At 44.3% G+C, this 18,987-nt stretch overlaps 1 protein-coding gene and 1 long non-coding RNA gene across 6 annotated transcripts in view; one reads left to right on the top strand and one right to left on the bottom strand.

Moving 5' to 3' along the window:
- LOC114588810 (uncharacterized) overlaps window positions 1-9,435 on the bottom strand; it is a 117,050-nt gene extending 107,615 nt beyond the window's left edge. For 2 of the 4 annotated variants that reach the window (XR_013391447.1, XR_013391450.1), the window contains exons 1-2: window positions 9,313-9,435; window positions 7,908-7,979 (exon numbers count right to left, since the gene is read on the bottom strand). This is a non-coding gene — a long non-coding RNA (uncharacterized LOC114588810). Of the gene's footprint in view, window positions 1-2,398; window positions 3,450-7,907; window positions 7,980-9,306 lie in introns of those variants that run through there. The other 2 variants (XR_013391448.1, XR_013391449.1) reach the window with 2 other exon arrangements.
- A 42-nt stretch (window positions 9,436-9,477) lies between these two features.
- On the top strand, window positions 9,478-18,712 carry VMA21 (vacuolar ATPase assembly factor VMA21). Of its 2 annotated transcripts, none has more exons than XM_028714353.2 (3): window positions 9,478-9,634; window positions 14,465-14,574; window positions 16,824-18,712. In XM_028714353.2, the coding sequence occupies exons 1-3, from the start codon at window positions 9,582-9,584 to the stop codon at window positions 16,964-16,966; spliced, it is 306 nt and encodes a 101-aa protein (XP_028570186.1). In that variant the 5' UTR covers window positions 9,478-9,581; the 3' UTR covers window positions 16,967-18,712. The 2 variants fall into 2 exon arrangements, with proteins under 2 accessions (XP_028570186.1, XP_028570187.1); XM_028714354.2 differs by lacking the exon at window positions 9,478-9,634 and adding an exon at window positions 9,659-9,758.
- Window positions 18,713-18,987: the final 275 nt, after the last annotated feature.

The following is an 18,987-nucleotide window of genomic DNA, read 5'->3' as shown; positions in this document are numbered from 1 at the left end:
ACAAACTTCAGCACCCTCTTGGAAATTTACCTTCTTTAAGCAAAAAAATAAAAAGATGCGGCAACAAATTTGCACTTCCTTTAGGTAACTATATTTCTACCTATGTCCTACACATAGCAAAGAAAGATGTTGTTGTAAATAAGACACCCTGAAGATAGAAAAATTCATGGGGTGGACAGGAGTGAAGTCTGCTGGTTCAGTCTTATCTGCTCCAGGGGCAGGGCTGGCACCGCAGCCCACCACCCAGGGGCCAAATAGGCAGGCAAGCTGCAATCCAATTCCCGAGCTTGAATGAAGGCAAAAAGAATTCACCCTAGGCTGGGAAACACACACGCCAGCATGACCGCTAGTTCCATGAGAGGTGTTGTCATCATTCCACAACAGATGCCCGACCTGGCAGTAAGTGTCATTACACAACAGATGAAACATGTTTTTCTAATTTCTCTTCTCTCCTTTCTTTATGCTTCCATAGCCCCCTTATTTTTATTCAACGCCTCCTGATTGCACCTGAGGATACTACCGCCCCCCTGAATCGTTCCAGCGCCCCCGGGGATGGTATGGCCCACTTTGGGAAACACTGATGTAAAGCATATGTTTTCAGTTTATCTTATTACCGTATTTTTTGCTCTATAAGACTCACTTTTTCCCTCCTAAAAAGTAAGGGGAAATGTGTGCGCGTCTTATGGAGCGAATGCAGGCTGCGCAGCTATCCTAGAAGCCAGAACAGCCAGAGGGATTGCTACTTTCACTGCGCAGCGATCCCTCTTGCTGTTCTGGCTTCTGAGATTCAGAATATTTTTTTCCTTGTTTTCCTCTTCCAAAAACTAGGTGCGTCTTGTGGTCTGGTGCGTCTTATAGAGCGAAAAATACGGTACCTTGTTGTTTATACAAAATGGCTAATACACTACTAACCCTATTTTAGATAAAAGAATTTTGCTCCCCATCCACCACCAACTCTCATGCTATCAACCACCCACTCCCAAACTCAACTCCAGCTCAAATGACTCCAAACTCAGCTAAACTGAGCCTCCACTGTATTGCCATCAGTAGTCAGACTTGCTTTTTAAACTCCAATCCAAGCACCATTCACAACATTCCAAACCCACCCTCTCTCGTTCTCTGCCTAACATTTTCCTTACTTCCTCTAATATACTTACCTATACATTAATTACTCCATTAAAACACATGCATACAATTATTTAGTGGTGTCCGCCCTGTGGAACGCCCTTCCATCAGATGTCAAAGAGATAAACAGCTACCTGACATTTAGAAGACATCTAAAGGCAGCCCTGTTCAGGGAAGTTTTTAATGTGTGACATTTTAATGTATTTTTAATCTTTGTTGGAACCCACCCAGAGTGGCTGGGGAGACCCAGCCAGATGCACAGGGTACAAATAATAAAAGCAATCCTAAAAAATGTTTATTCAGAAGTAAACCCCATTGAGTTCAATGAGAGCTTACTCCAGAGGAAGTGGTTTAGGACTGAAGCCTAAAAGAGCACCTTAACAGACTTGCAGGAGAATTGTAATGCCATCCACACAGAAGTAAGTTACATTCTGTACAATTGGGCTTCCACTGTTAGGCTGCAATCCTGTACACACTTACTTGGGAGTCACCCCTCTTCAACACAGTGACTTCTGAATTCATTGCATATTCTAAGCATTTTTGCCGAGAAATCTCATTGAGTGTAACGGGTCTTGCGTTGCAATCCTCACCCCACTTACCACACAGTAAGCCTCACTGAATTAAATGCAACTTATTTCTGAGAAGACATAGGACTACAACCTTTCTAACTAGTAAGTGTGCTAAGGTATGGGTTCGCTGTGGCAGAACTACGGTATATGCATAACGTATTATATCATTCACATTGGGATGATGGGTGCATTTTGGGTTGCCAGGTCAGGAGCATCCCAGACCCTGAGATTTCATGGCCCAAACCTGAGACCTAGAGTCAGGCCCCAGTGATGCCATCAAGCATGATTATACTAAGTATTAATCACAGTCTCTGATAGCATGCCATTCCAATAAGAAACACAAAATCAAATACAAATGAGCAGATATGTCACAGCCTGGAAATTAAGATCCATAGCAAAAATGGATGTTCCCAGGTCCAGCTGAAGTGAGGGGATCATTCCTTCTGAGACACTTATAGAGCCTATGCTTGCCGTGAACGGTGCTTGCGAACAGCTGGTGCTAATGATGCAATTGGCAGTCAGTGCCTTATGCATTTACCTGACTAACTATACCCTCCTCACCAAAACTTATGCCAGAACTTCCCAACCCAGAGTTTTATTTTCTTCTGCCTCAGAGGCAGCCCACACCTCGCCTGTTTTCTCCCTTAAATGATTCACCTCATCCCCACTCCACTCCACTCCAAATGAAAATAAATAATCAATACCTCCTCCAGTCCAGACCTCAGTTTCCATGGTCTCTCAGCATTCTGGTCTCCCCTGATCAATCTTTCCGCTTGCTTCCTCCAGCTCAGTTGATAAAAACAAAAGGCCATCCAGGAGTTGCTGTGGGCGGCAGAGGCAGCACAGCTCTTGCTCCTTATGCGCTCCTCTCACTTCACACCAGGTGCCTATTAGCACTCATGGCTCCCTCCACTGGAGCCCATTTTGATCACATTCGAAACGTACCCTTGACACCGACAAGCACACACCAGCTGACAGCCATGAAGAACATCTTGTACTGTGGCTATTCTTATTGTAATTATTTGTATGTTTTTAATAGATTTTAGATATGTATACTATATGCTAACTTAGCAGTTCGAAAGCACACCTGTGCAAGTAGATAAATACATACCACCACTGCGGGAAGGCAAACGGCATTTCCGTGCACTCTGGCACTCGTCGCGGTGTCCCGTTGCGCCAGAAGTGGTTTAGTCATGCTGGCCACATGACCCGGAAAGCTTTCTGTGGACAAACGCCAGCTCCCTCAGCCTGAGTGCCATACCCCATAGTCAAATTCGACTGGATTTAATCGTCTATGGGTCCTTCACCTTTACCTTTTAGATATGAATACATTTGTTATTCTATCAATGTCTTTAATGGTTGGTTGTTTCTGAGTTTTCAGTGGTTCTCATTTTTGTCTGTAAGCTTCCTTGAGTCCTTTCAGTGAAAACGGCAGGGTATACAGTGGTACCTCGAGTTAAGAACTTAATTCGTTCTGGAGGTCCGTTTGAAGGAAGGTGAGGACAGGTGACCTCACCTAGGCCCGAAGTCACCCCCCCCCCCAAGCAGGCTCAAAGCTTCTCAAAGCTTTTCAAAATCATTTTCTCAGCAGCTAAGCATCAGAAACATTCCGCTTGCTGTAACTAAAAAGATTGCAACAAGGTAGAGAACAGAGCCTATTGTCTTCTCAGGCCTTTCTCAGAACCACATTGCAACTTGCTTTCTCTCCGGGAACCATGCCAAAGCACAAGAATGAAACAGCGGGAACACTCTGAAAACCCCCTCACCCCCTTTCCTGCCAAGAGCCCACGTACTGAAAAGAGAACTCACCGCATCCAGCGAGACCGGTCATCTTCCACAGATTCCTACAATGAGGATGTCCACTGAGCTTCGGACCAATCCGACCGACACCACCGCTACCAAGCTACGAGAGCATTGTTGAACCAGCGATCATCTGATGCACCTGACTGTGTGTCTGACACACGCCAGATGTGGAGAAAACCAGGAGCGTTGGACATGCAGGTTTCGGGATGCCACGTCACTGCTGTGGGAAGACTGGGCACATTGGTCGAGTCTGCCCACTCCAAGACCTCCGGAGCATGACCCAAGCAACGTGTCCACAAGGCCTTCTTAGAGGAGGAGTTACAGTCCACCTCTCCAGCTAGGGTACTTCAATTTCCGTCCCCAGGGTCCAATAAGCTTAGGGTACAACTCAAAATAGAGGGAACCCGGTGTACTATGGAGTTGGATACTGGCTCATCCTACTCCATAATATCTGCTAAGGCTCTGAAAGAGCTTTGCCCTAAAGGGTGACCCTCCTCTCCGCCCGGCCCCCGTAGTGCTGCGGGACTTCCAGAGAAAAAGAATCCAGCTAAAGGGGATGAAATTGGACCTTCAAGGTCCAATTTAAGAAGTACACTAAGAATTTGAACCTCATCGTAACTGAAGGCTCACTCACTAGCCTTCTAGGCCTAGAATGGTTTGGACCGTTAGGCTTAGGTATTTCAGGGCTTAATCAGATTTCCCCAGGGGCAGATTTCAAATCGATCTGCAAGGAGTTTCCCATCAGTCTTCGACGGAACCCCTGATTTCCCTATGGTTCAACCCCACAGTGCAACCCATTCGGGTCAAGGCCTGTAGAGTCCCGTCTGTGCTTAAACCCAAGATTGATGAGGAGCCTGATCACTTAGTCTCCCAAGGGGTCTTAGAGCTGGTAGCTTCAGGAACCTGGGAAACTCCAATCATCACACTGGTTAAGCCGGACGGCTCAGTCCATATCTGTGGCAATTACAAATGCACCCTGAACCGGGTCTTACAGGACCACACGTACCCGGTTCTGGTGGTGAGCCACATGTTAGCAACCCTGGCTGGAGCAAAGATCTTTGGGAAGCTGGATTTAGCGCAAGCTTATCAGCAGCTAACTGTTGACGAGGCCACCACAGACGCCCAGACAATCATGACTCATGGGGGTGCTTTCAGGGTCAAACACCTACAGTTTGGAGTTAGCATGGCCCCAGGGTTATTTCAGAGCCTAATGGACCGTCTCCATAAAGGCATCCACGGAATCACGCCGTTTTTCGACGATGTACTGATAGCCACACAGTTGAGAGAGGAATTTGCCGCCGGATTACGGATAGTGCTCCAACGGTTCCAGGCGGCAGGAGTTGAGGTAAAACAGAAAAAGTGCCTGTTGGGAGTGAGCAGTGTGGATTTCCTGGAGTTCTGGGTTGACACGGACGGCCTCCATCCAGCAGAGGACAAAGTGTGCACCATTTGCGACGCCCCAGACCCAAAGAGCAAGGCAGAGTTACAAGCCTTCTTGGGACTTCTTATTTTTTACCACATGTTCCTGCCACACAAGGTAGCCGTAGCTGAGCCTTTGCACAGGCTCCTGAACAAAAAAGTGCAGTGGGTCTGGGGCCCTCGACTGGCCAAGGCGTTCCGAGGGGTCAAAGACTTGCTTGTGCCCAACCCAGTGTTGGCACACTTTGATGAAATGCTCCCAGTGGCGCTGGCTTGCGACGCTTCCCCTTATGGAGTAGGTGCAGTACTGGGCCACCAGCTTCCAGATGGGAGGGAAGTCCCAGTGGCTTACTTCTCCTAAACTTTGACATCGGCGGAGCGCAACTACTCCCAGATCGACAAGGAATACAATAACAATAGTTAAGGGAGTCAAAAAGTTTCATGACTTCCTTTATGGTCAGCCTTTCACTATTGTTACCGACCACAAGCCACTCCTGGGACTCTTTGCGCCCAACCACCAGACACCCCAGATGCTTTTGCCACAAGTATTGCGCTGATCCATTTTCCTGGCCGGTTATCAATACTTGCTACAGCACTGTCTTAGAAGGGCTGAAGGCATTGGCCCATAGCTATGTGTGGTGGCCAGGCATAGATGAGGAGATAGAGGGCTGGGTGAAACGTTGCAAGTCCTGCCATGTCTCCTGGCCAGTTCCACCCAAGGCACCAGTACAGTCCTGGGAGTCCACACAGTCCCCATGGTTCCGGGCGCACGTGGATTTCGCAGGGCCTTTTCAGTGCCAACACTTCCTAATAGTGGTTGACTCTCAGTCCAAGTGGCTCAAGGTGGTGCCGATCTCAACCGTGTCTGCTAGAGCAACTATAAACACGCTATGGAAGCTATTTGCGACACACAGCCAAGCCAGACACACTGGTGAGTGGTAATGGGACCGCTTTTACTTCGGTGGAATTCAAAGAATTTGTAACCAAGAATGGAATCCGCCACATTCGTTCTACTCCTTTTCACTCGGCCACTAACGGCCAAGCTGAATGCATGGTCCGTACTACCAAAGATGCGCTTAGGCGCATAGTGCATGGAGACTGGACTCTCTGGTTAGCGGAGTTCTTACTGGCCCAACACATCACCCCAAGTGCAGTGACCGGCCGGAGCCCTGCAGAGTTGCTTAGGGGGAGGAGGCTCACTACCCTCCTTGATCATATGCACCCTGTTGCACTCTTGAGCAACGGCCATTCCACTGTGGTGCGGGGGGCTCCAAGAGGGTTCTCCCTGGGGGACACTGTGTATGTCCGAAACTACAGGCCTGAACAGGGTTGGGTCCCTGGTATCATTCCCTGCTGTACAGGTCCGGTTTCCTACGAGGTAGGGTTGGAGGGGGGATTGGTTTGGAAGAGACACCTCGACCAAATCAGAGTCAGGGCACCTCCGAACACAGAACTTCAAGCGGAACCAGAGGACAGAGAAATGGGTACTTCGGGAGATTCTGTGCCCAGGCCAGGGTGGGAACCAGACAGGTTGCCAGTGACTGAGTTACCCCAGCAGAGCGACTTCAGGCTGGAATCCTCATTGGCTCCATCAGCAGTGACCCCTTCGGAGCCGACGCACTTAGACCGCGGGTACCGGAGGAACCTCCTGGATCACCCACTCGGGCACAGGAAGCACGACGGTCCCAGCGGGAGCAGAAAAGGCCAGCACACCTTGATGACTATGTTTTTATGTTACAAGGCGCATTCTAACCAATCGTATAAGCATTGGTAGATGAAAGTTCTAATGACAAGTGCATGCACTTTCAACTGTCAACTGTCAGTTCATGCTCATTATTATTGTATTATCCAGTCAGTTCGGTTCTTGTTTTCCTATGAGTAAGCTGTTGTCACTGACAAATGTTGAATAAACGTAGTTGAGGAACTTATACTGCCTTGGGCTTCTGACTTTTTCCAAACATTTAACAGTCTATAACCTGAAGCGTCTGTAACCCAAGGTACCACTGTAAATGTATAACAATAACAGACACCTTCACTCACCTTCAGTGGCTGCAGGCTCTGGCACCGGGGGTGTGGTGTGCGTCCCAGGGGCATGGCACCCAGCACTGTGGGGGGGGGTGCCCGGCGCACGTCCGGGGGCGGTGGCGGCCGTGATGGTACCCCCCTCCCTAATGGTGCAGGGGCCAGTGCTCATCTTTTGTTCTCCATTCACAATCATGCCCCAACTTCAATATCCACCCGTTTTTGTTGATTGGCTTCCAGACCTAAATGCCAACCAACTGACATTCACAAACATCAGCCTGCTTCAGCCTTGAGGCATCTACGTACCTGTTTTTGAATGCTGACTTTACCAGCTTCCACCCACTAACATCTGCTAGGTCCATCATTAGACATCAACCAGCTTATGACCATGGATTATCAGATGCCTTCAAGACGTGATCCTGCTCAGCAAGTGAACTTGCCTTATTATTGTTCCACAGCATCCCACAACCAGATGATTGCCTCCATCCACCTGCCAATTCACCTTATCCAAGTGGAAGAAGACTGGGCAACCCTGAATCTTACAACTGTTTCTGCTATGTTCTGTTGGAGAAGAGAAAAAGGCCCACCTTTATATCCACTCAGTTGCCATGTACAATTATGATGTCACAGGTAGTCTGCAACTGACGGCAACCCTGGAGCTGCATCACCATAATCTCCTGAGGTTTCACAATGGTGCGTGCACCTCAGCAGGGTTGTATTCATGTGCTTGTTTAATATTAAAAAATATAGACCAACCTTCATCTCTACAGATACCATGGGGGGGTGTGCACCACTAAATGGTTTTAGGGGATCATTTCAGCACAAGGACCACATCCCTCTGTAGGCAGACACCGCTGCAACCCCCCTCTGAGGGTCTGTGCAATAATTTGCAGCAGGCTCTTGCCGGGTTGAAGCTTGCACAGTCTTCTTAATAATAATATAATTAAAATGTAAGGCGCTCTCACCTACCAGGATATACAAGCTCTCCTCCTGCCACCTGGGAGTGGCCAGGCAAACCTGGAGAATTCAGTTCTGGCAAGCCTAGGTATGTTACACACACACACACACACACACACACACAGAGAGAGAGAGAGAGAGAGAGAGAGAGAGATTGTAAACATGGGAGCCAAAAGGCTATGAAAAGAGATACAGCCTGACAGTTATATGCAAGGCTGATATTGTTAATAGCCACCATAGAGTGTTCTATTAATGCTTATTATATCGTATTGCATAGTAGAGTGTTGCACAAACATAGCCAATGTGATATTAGGCCAGTAATTAGCTGTCAGCCTACATCACAGGGTTGCTATAAGGATAAAAGGGGCTAGGGAACAATATATGCTACTTATGAGTTTCTTGGAAGAAATGTGAGACATAAATGTCTTAAATAAATAATACAGTTGTTGTGATTACTTTTTAATCTTATGGCTTTGATTTTATGCAGTGTTAACTTCTAACTCTTCCTAACATCCACTGTTTTAGTAATAATTGTTGCTGCTAATTGGATGTTTTAAGAGCTTGATTTTAATTGTTACCTGCTCTGGGAACCCCAGGTTGAAAAGTGGCAAGCCTGCTCAGACATCTAATTTTTTTATGCACTGTTTTCACCTACATTTTGGCCAGTCTGTTATATCTACCATTTAAAAATCTGTTTTTATTGCTGTTTTAAAAAGGCATCTTATACCATTTCATATCACCCACTTATGAGATTGTTTTAAAGCAGTTCTGTATATAAATCTTTATATGTATTAATCAATCAGTCATTCTTGACACAGATTTTTTTTTTTTTTTACAATATCTTAATTGCTGTTTAAGATATAGTGTATTAATATTTTCCCAGTGAATTTGTACTTTTAAAGTACAAATGATATCTGCAGATGAACCTGTATGAAACAGGCTGCACTGGCCACAAAGTAATTAAAAATTAATTAAAAATTAAAAAAAAATGGGTTATAACCAACTAATACAGTACACCACTGTATCTCAAAAGCACAACTGAAACGAACAAACACACACACAAGAACTCTGGGCACTGTAATGCATTAATTGCTGTTGAGAATTCTGAGGGACAAACTACATTTCCCAGAATCCTTTGAAGGAAAGAAGCGCACTTTGAAATATGAGGTGCAAACAACATTTCCCATAATACTTTGCGGAAGAGGCTGCGCTTCGAACGCGTGCGCACTCAGCCTAGACTAGCCCACCCCACCCCCCTCCACCCCGATATTAAAGAACCCCCACCCCGATATTAAAGGATTCTTTAGGCGGATCTGCTCCGAGTAGGACTAAAACCGGTTACATCCGCTTGTCGCCCCCAGTCCCTCACAGCCCTATTCACATCCGAAGGCTTTTCATTTATCATTTCTACCTCTACCTCTGGGGCTCCCAAGAGGGCGCTCTGGGAGACGGTCTAGGCATTTCCCAAAACCGTGAGAGACAGTCTAGGCACCTCTCTCGCTCTCCTCCCTTCTGCAAAGCGACGCCGGCGAGCCTTTTTTTTTTTTTTGCCCGCCGTCACGTGACCGGCGGCCGCGGTGGAGGATGGGAAGGGAAGGCGTCAGCTGACCAGGATTCTCTCGGCGCGCGCAGCTTTTCCTGTTCCCTTCCTACCCAGGGGGTAAAAAGGCTCATACCGTCCCTGTCATGGAGCGCTACGACAAGGCCGCCCTGAACGCGCTCTCGCCTCCCGATCCCAGGTTATAAATTAAAACAAATAACATAAAATGGAGGTGGGGAGGGAAGCGGGTGGGAATGGAGGGGGAGAGTGCTGGGTATTACTCAGAGGTAAGCCCCGTTGGCTTCGATGAGGTTTACTCCCAGGTAAGTGAATGTAGGATTGTGGCCTTCGCTTGCTTTGACCGGGGGGGGGGGCGACGTGCGTGTCTTTCCAGTGACTGATATGGGGGGGGGTGGGAGTTCCCTGCACGTCAAAATGAGGAAACGAAACGGACATAGGAAGCTGCCTTAATACCGAGCCAGGCCACTGGTCTATGTGGCTCAGTGTTATCGATTTATTTGCAATAAAAAGTTAAAGGCGTGGGTGGGTGGGAAGGATTTTCTTTTTAAAAACAACACCCAAAAGGCCGTTATTAGGGGGTGGGTAGGGGAAGCTCTCTTGGATTGCCTGGCGGAATAGCAGAGATTGGTACAAGAAGGTGCCCTCTGAATCTCTACTGGCGGGAGGTTGTTCATTCAGATACCTGAACGCTTGGTTTCTGTACTGGCTGGCAACAGCTCTTTGGGATTTCAGGTGTGGGGCCTCCTCAGCCCTACCTAGAGGTGTCAGGGATTGCTGCAGAGACTTCCTGTCAAGGGGAGAGGGATGGAGTGGAATGTTCTCTCATAAGAGTTGGGAGGGTCATCTTGTGCAACCCCCTGCAATGCAGGAATCTTTGCCCAATGTGGGGTTCAAGCCAACAGCCCTGAGATTAAGAGTCTCATGCCCTACCAACTGAGCTATTTGACTTACCATGCTAGCTTTTTGGTGCAGCCCATAGGCATAAGTGGGGATAGTCACTAGCTATGGTGGATTTAAAGGGTGATTTAGGCAAACCTGGAGGAAACGTCTTTATCAGCAGCTACCTGATGATTGGCTGTACGGAACGCCCATTTAGTGGAAAGCTGAGATGATGGATTTAATAAATAAATGAACATCCTGGAGAATTGGAGGCAGTATGCTGCTGAATACCACAGTAGGGGCGGTGGAACAGTGGGATAGGGTATTGTCTTCATTTTGGGATAGCATGTGGTTTGGTTTTGGCAGGGTGTGTGTGTTGTACTTCAGTTTGATCATGCAGGCCTCTGGAAAGCATGAGGAGAAAGAGGGTTGGATTGAAAATTGTCCTGGTGGGGGGTTGGATATGATAATCAAAAAACCAGAAGGCCTTTTTCAAAGTTATCTTTTAAATATGTTCATTACTGAAATTAAAATTATCAAAACACTGTTATTTAAAACAAAAACAAGTGTTCCTATTGCCACATGTAGTTTATGACAAAACAAAATTTCTTGTCAGTTTTAACCTTGACAGCTGATCATGACTGGAATTCATATTACCTCTTATTCATGGTGGCAGCCTATAGCTCTTTAAACAGTATACCTTATGGATATACTGGGCAAGGTCACCCAGTAAGGTTTGTAGCTGAGTTGATGTTTGAATCCAGATCTTTCCAGCCAAAGTCTGAAGCTCTAACCACACCATTCTGGCTCGTTACTTAGATCTCAAGGAGCAAATGCTGTTCAGACAAGTCAGCCCAGAGTACCTCTGTATGTAAGCAGGAGGTGACCAGTATAAGCCAGTTTACATTATCTAAATGCACCTGTTTTTGACATTTAGATTTGGCCAGGTCACTTTATTTTGGTATAAACAACTAACTCAACAAAGCAAGCATTGACTAGTGGAAGCGCACATAAAAATAAGCTGTGATTCGTGTATCAGATTGAATGTAAAATCTAACATAATAAACCAAATGCTGTATTTGCTTATGGAGCCTAAAGTACTACTAAAATGTGCTTGCATTTGTGATTCACAGTAGCAGCTAAGAAATTTCCAGTTTCCACTAGGTTGCAGTGTTGCATCATAGGCATTTCAATGCTGAAGCAAAATCTTATTAAAACAGTATCTTTATTTTATATTTTTCAGTTGTTTTTGGTTAACAAAGACTTCTATAGAACTTGGCCCTTTTGTGTCAGAATGCAAGGGGCTGAAAGCAAACAAAAATATAGAACAATGTTTCTATACAGAGTCTCACTCCATTATACTGGCTCCAAAGAACTTGTGAATGGTTAAAATGTATTGGATTTCTTACCAACCCTTCTCCATAAGGTCCCAGAGAGGACTACAACAATATAGAAACAAAAGATCAAAATCTGTTAAAACAATATGCAATCAGAAGAAGAATTTAATGGACCCCCTCCCTTTTAGCTGTTCTTATTTTATCTATAAGCCACTTGGAGTCCCTGTTAGGGAAAAAGGCAGAATATAAGTAAATAAATACAACACCACCACTCTGGTCAAGAGGCCAGAGTAAATAAATTCATCTTCAGTGTATGATGAAAGGTGCCAGAGTGGGAACAGCATTCCACAGTTTAGGGGCTGCTGCGGAGAAAACCTCCTCTAGGCTGCCATTCCCCACATTTCAAAAAGTGGGGGAAGTACCAAGAGTGCTATTCTTAATAGCTGAGAGGGTATGTAGGTAAGGAAACTTTCATATATTTGGGTCCTCAGTCATTTAGGTCTTTAAAGACTAAAGTGAAAAATTGGATGCACACAATTCCCAGCCATTTGCCTCATCCAGCAAATTTGGAAGCAAGCCCAGTTACTCCAGTATGCCTGTAAATCTATCATGCCTAAAATAAAGATGCTTAGTGTAAAATGCCACATAGGGTTCCACACAACTAAGTTATACTCAGTGTAGAATTACTGAAATTAATGGACCTAAGTTAGTCATGTTCATTCATTTCAGTGGGTTTAACTCTGAGCAGGACCAGCACTGGATACAACCCATACTCATCTGCGCATGCAGGTTGGCTCCTCCATCAAATTGAATGGAGATTCCTGTGTGGAAAAGAGAGGTGCTGGTATTTTTCTGCACAAATGGATCTCTGTGGTGGGTCACCAGTTGTGCAGTTGTGTTAAATTGGTTGTGAGATTCATTCTCACAGCAGCATCTGAAATAGCACTTGCTTCTGTGAAAACACGCCCTTTAAAATGCAGGTGATCTATGTTTAAATTACCGTATTTTTCGCTCTATAGGGCGCACCGGACCATAGGGGGGCAGGAAATAAAGGGGGGGGGAATTATCCATCCCGCTGGCTGTCTTGGCTGCTTCTTTAGTCCTGGGGCTGGGGCGGGGGAAGCCTGAGCTTCCCCCAACCCCAGTCCCCAGAAGGGGTCCAGGAGCGGCGGCAAGGTTGCGTGCAACCTCGCCTTCGCTCCCGGAGCTTGCTGCTATCTGCAAGCCTTCTGAGCCCGGCGGGAACTCCTGCCGGGCTCCCAAGGCTTGCGGATAGTTACCTGAAGCCTGGAGAGCGAGAGGGGTCGGTGCGCACTGACCCCTCTCGCTCTCCAGGCTTCAGCGAAAGCCTGCATTCACTCCATAGGACGCACACACATTTCCCCTTCATTTTTGGAGGGGAAAAAGTGCATCCTATAGAGCGAAAAATACGGTACATATTTTCCTTCCTCAATATGTACGCAGCTGGTATCCAGAGGGAGCTGTTTGATCACTTGTTAATCCATTGAGAGGCATTTGATTGCTTGTTAATTCTGGTTGTAATACTTGCCAGGAATGCAGCTTTCACTCGATAGAAAACTTTAGTATTAGCATTAGAGTAAATGTTATCTTGTTTGTAGACTTTGAGAATTTTTAAATTCCTATCAATAGTCATTAAATTGAACAATATGGCATACATATTGGCGCATCTTCATAGTGTCTGTCAAAAACAATAGCCTTAATTGTTTCCCATAGACAGTATTAATTACCAGTAGTAGACTTGTTCAGCAGTTCTGAGAAGTGTAATTCCACAAGTAAATCCATCATTTATTGGTTGATTTCAGAACAACTAAAAGTAGGCTACAATCCTAACCCCTGTCTTGCAGTGGCAGGGCTTCACAGAGCAGCCCAGCTATTCATGTTGGTCATGACAGCAGAAACAGGAAAATGCCCCTTCACTACAGCAGCAGCAGGGCTGATACCGCAAAGAAGCCTGGATTGGGCCCGTTACCATCAAGTGAGGGCAGTGGGGCCAGCTAAGGATCCAGCGGATCCGGTGCTGCCTAGTCTGTTTCTGGGTGGGACTAATACAAATAGAGTCCTAACTCTAAAGCAAAAACATCTTCATTACTACTGCAGCAGGATCCCCTGTCCACCCAGGGTGTGGTGGGATCAAGAGATGCCTCATGGCACAGTACTAAGACATTGTATTACAGTGGTACCTCGCAAGACGAATGCCTCGCAAGATGGAAAACTCGCAAGACGAAAGGGTTTTTTGTTTTCTGAGCTGCTTCGCAAGACGATTTTCCCTATGGGCTTGCTTCGCAAGACGGAAACGTCTTGCAAGTTTGTTTCCTTTTTCTTAACACCGTTAATACAGTTGCGACTTGACTTCGAGGAGCAACTCATAGCACGCGGTGTGGTAGCCTTTTTTGAGGTTTTTTAAGACTTTGGTGGTTTTTGAAGCTTTTCCAAAACTTTCCCGACACCGTGCTTCGAAAGACGAAAAAAATCGCAAGACGACAAAACTCGCGGAACGAATTAATTTCGTCTTGCGAGGCACCACTGTATTACCTTCTTCTTAGCATTCAGATTACTGCAGTATGAGCCTGCTTAGTTATTCATTTTCACTTATCAGTTGTTACACTCCTAACATGCTTTTTCAGCAAACACTGTTTTGCCTCCTTACTTTCTTAACTGTCTTCCTTGCACCTCATCCATCCTACAAATGCCAGGTTAAATGAACATTGGACGTTCCATATGTCGGGCCTGGCCCTGCTCAAGTTTCTCACACTGTGATTTGTTTCTTGCAGAAATGAAACTTCATTAGCTTCGACCCTAAGAACGCTCCTGTTCTTCACTACTTTAATGATTATGTTACCCATTGGGCTGTATTTCTCATCAAAGGTATACGTATTTGAAGGTAATTTTCTTTATTACTACCTGCTTCTTTTTGTTATCTTTGCTTTTTTATCTTAAAGGTAAATCAATTATTTTGATTATTTTTAAAAATTACATATTGTTATATGGTAAGCAGCATTTCTTTGGGTTTTGTATTCTCAGGATTTGAATAATAGCAACGATCACTGAATATTTTGTTGAAGCATTTGTCAAGAGGTTAAAGTATCAAAACACTGAAGGAAGAGGCTTTTCTGTGCCATTCTAAATTATTGTGCAATGTAGAAACCAAATTCTTCGTAAAACTTGTTTTGAAAACAATTTATGGCAGTGTCTCCCATAAAATTGTCTGTGACTTGTCAATGGATTTGTGGCTGAAGTTGGAAGACAGGACATCCATTGCATTAAATATTCATATTGATTTTTCATTGTGTTTTTATTGCTTCTTTCATTTCTTATATTGTATTTTTATGATATTACAATGTTAACAAAATAAAAGAAATAATAAAAATGCAATTAAAAGCATCTAGCACAGTGCATTACAATTGGGACTGTGGGCTGAAAAATCCAAGTGGCTTCTTATAGCTCAGTCAATAGAACCTGAGACTCTTAATCTTGGGATTGTGTGTTCGAGCTCCAAAGATTCCTGCATTGCATTGCATTGTAGGGATTTGGACTAGATGACCCTCAGGGTCTCTTCCAACTCTAAAATTCTATGATTCTATGATCCTCAACAATGTTCCAGTGCTCCACAGGGGGAAAAGTTGGAAAACCACTTTTTTGGTGGTGTCTAGATATATATTTTGTGTTGGAGATAGAGCAGTGCTTCTCGTAGAAACCAGAAGTTATCTTATCCTTTCAGTTAGAAAATTGAGACAAGCAGAGCTCCTCCTAAATTACTAAAGTGAGTTTTGGAAATTTCCAAATACAATTTATTGGATGAAAGGGCAGTTGTCATTACATAGCTGAACAGAAGCAGCTTACAAATTTTCTCCGTCCTCTGAGTCATCCTCTGGTTTAGACTCTGGAAATGGAAAAACATACTCACGAAAATGTACCCAGAAATGTAACATCTGTTTTCTTGGAATATATGTGGTCTCTCCTTTTTATGTATGTTTTCCAAACAGCACTGCAAAATCTGTTCTCTACATTTCTTTCTTTATATTATTTATATCCCACACCTTCAGTGCAAGTACTCCCAATGTGTACTAAAAACAATTTAACTGCAAGCAAAAACATTTTAACAAAACATGCATAACTTCACCCAAGGAGATTCCCTCTCTGCCTGGCTGGCGTAGTGCCATTGGCAGACTGTTGTTCCTTGGCACACGAATTATCGGGGGCTGCTTTTTCCCACGGCTGGTACCCACTGCTAAGGTGCCCTGCCACTCAGCAGCAGCCCACAGGCTCTTGGCCTGTGATCTTGCTGGTGTCAAAAACTTGTGTTCATTTTTTAAAATTTATTGTAACCCATCTTGAATGTTCGGAGCATAAACACTGAAAATAAGGGCGTGGCTGATATATTTGTGTATGTTTTGGTAGGGCTGCTAAGTTGTACCCTCTCTCCCTTCCCAGTAGTAATAATTTTAAAATGTGCATAGCTTAACTTCAGAGCTTCTGTTCGCTGCTATTAATGGGCAGAAAAAGGTATTGAATATAACTGAGGTGGTGTATGGCAGCCTTCACCAACCTAGTGCCCTCCAGATGGTTTGGATTACAACTTGCATCAGCCAATGGGAGTTGTAGTCTAGAACACTTGGGGACACCAAGTTAGTGAAGGCTGGCATGGAGTAAAGAAGTTCATTTTGTTTGCATATGTTGATCATGGAAGAATGTCAATATACATGATTTACCTCTGTGTGTTGCTTTCTTCATAAGTGAAACTTATCATAACTAAAAACATTCTTGCAGCACAGATTTTGCATGTCTACTCAGAAGTAAGTTTCATTTAGGCTTACTGTCTTGTAAATGAGGATAGGATTCAAGACTCAAGCACTGATAATCTTCTCTAGGTTGCAGCTGTTGTGTGAACCATAGAAAACCCTCAAATCAAGGACATATTTATGACACTGGAAGGGTTTTATAGAAGCTGAGGGCCTTAAAAGGAAGACATAGTTTTACTTTAGCCACTTCTGCCCTAATCATACAATCTTTTTATCATTTAAATAATTTGGTCACTAGAAAATATGAAGGCATTGGCTGATTTTTTTTTTTTTACTGGCTTCCTGTAAGTTTTAATGCTTCTTCTCTCTCCCACCCCCTTTGTTCTTTTAGGTTCCTTTGGAATGTCAAGCAGAGACAGCTATTTTTATGCCGCAATAGTTGCTGTGGTAGCCGTTCACGTCGTGCTCGCTCTTTTTGTCTACGTGGCATGGAACGAAGGTTCACGGCAATGGCGGGAAGGGAAGCAGGACTAAAAGTCGCCGCTGCAGCGTGGCAGGCAAGGAGGGGACGTTTCCAGGTGGAGCGAAGCCCCAGAGTGTAAAGTCTAATAGTCGGTGTTTGAAATGGGACAAGATGGGGTTGCATCATTCCCCCATTCCAGTAGCGTTTTTTGTTTTTAAATTACATCTCTGACTTCATGAGCCTCAAGACCTGGCAGAGTTGGGAAAACTAGAAGGGAGCCTCAACAGGAGTACCCTGGAATCAATTTTCACAATCTGTCTGCAGAGAGCTCCTGGGAAACAATTGCTTGCTTAGTAACCTGCCTAGAACTGCTTTGAAATGAACATCTAGATAATTCGTAAAGTTGAACATGAAGAATTTCAGAGCTTCGCCAACAGAGTCTGGATCAAAAATGGTTGAAGTTCTTTGAAATATATTTTATTCCTGTGTCTTTTAGATGGGGGTGGGGTTCAACTTCAGGAGCCTTGACTGACAGTATGCTGGCTACACTTCATGGTTAAACAGAACACCAGGTGCTTGAAAAAGTGGCTCCGTATACTTTTTGATGGAGAAGGAAGGATTCATTGAGTCCTGTCCAGGAGCTTGTAACTTCAGTCCACCTGTTAGCACATTTTTGCATGGTGGCTTTTAATGTAGGATACCTTTCCCCGCAAAGTATAGAGTCTACCCTAATCTTGACTCTTAATTCAGTTAACCCCTTCCAATAAATGCTTTTCCTCAACAATGGAATGTTTTGCCTAATTTCCAAGAACTGTGGTAGAATTACCACTGACAGCGTTACCATTGATTTCGGTAATAGCGTTAGGCAGTCCTAAAAATGTTTGTGCATTATTTGTTGAGACCCAGGAATGTATCTGTTTGTTAGTTCTACTTGGAGTAGGGCCATTGGATTTAGTGGACATGATTAACTTAGACCCGTTAATTTCAGTGGCTCTGCTCTGACTAAAACTTGATTGGATAACAACCGCACAGTTTGTTTTAATAAATGTACCTGATTTGTGTTGCCCTCTCACAACTGATACTTTTAAATATCTTTAACATTTCATACTGTCACCTTTTCCATAATCTTGCCAGATAGCCATTGCTCTTTTTCCTCAACCTGTGTCTTTGTCGAGTTTCTTAGTATAGCTACGAATGCATGTGTAATCATGGACAAATGCACAAATCTTTTGAACAAATTGCCACTTTTATTGATTAGACTGGTGGCAGCACTGATCCAAAATCACTTCTTGATTTCACTGGAACCTGCTACACAGGATTCAGCACACAAGCACAGCTGAAATGCACCAATGTGCAGCTGGGAATTGTACCTGTTTCAGTAGCTAATGTGAAGTGCTGCTTAAGGACAAGTTTTTCCTTAAGGTGAAATTAACTTCCACAACTTTCCTGAATCTTGAATATTTTATCATTACCCTTCCAAGTTTTATATACTCTGTTTTTAAATCCTAACCTAAGAGATAAATCCTGGGATTGAAAATGTTTACAAATGAGAACCTCCTACTTGTGTTACTATAAATCACTAGGAATATTTTAAAACGTAAGGATGTAGAATAGTGACAGTGTCTTAAGGGAGTCTGTAAATAAGATGTATCCTTTTTAAAGGAGGAGGAATCTAATGTTGGGCAACATGCTGCTGGTTCATCTGAATTGCAAAATTATTTTATAGTATATTGTGTTGAAATTTCTCTTTCCTTCCCTTATCTATGGAATTGATGTATTATGAACCTTTGTAATAAAACATAAGCATATAGCATAAATTAATTGTGGACTCAAAAGTAAATGCAAAAAATGAAACGGTTGCTGTTGAATCATCACTTGCTAGCCAGCATGTTTGCAAAGTAATATCTTACCTTCAGTTCTGTAGTTTTCCTGATTACTTTCTATACATTGGCTCTTATGACACACCGGGTGAGGATCCTTGGTGCATGCCTGCATTAAGCCCTGTCCACCAGAATAGGCATCCTTCAAGTGAGAAAACTTCTTTCAGCATAGCCATGTTGTCAAGTTCCTAATATGTACTCAGCATACTGTC

This window comes from Podarcis muralis, chromosome Z, assembly GCF_964188315.1.
Source record: "Podarcis muralis chromosome Z, rPodMur119.hap1.1, whole genome shotgun sequence".
NCBI classification, from domain to species: domain Eukaryota; kingdom Metazoa; phylum Chordata; class Lepidosauria; order Squamata; family Lacertidae; genus Podarcis; species Podarcis muralis.
Note: the sequence above shows the minus strand (reverse complement) of the source record. Positions and strands in the feature narration are given on the sequence as shown.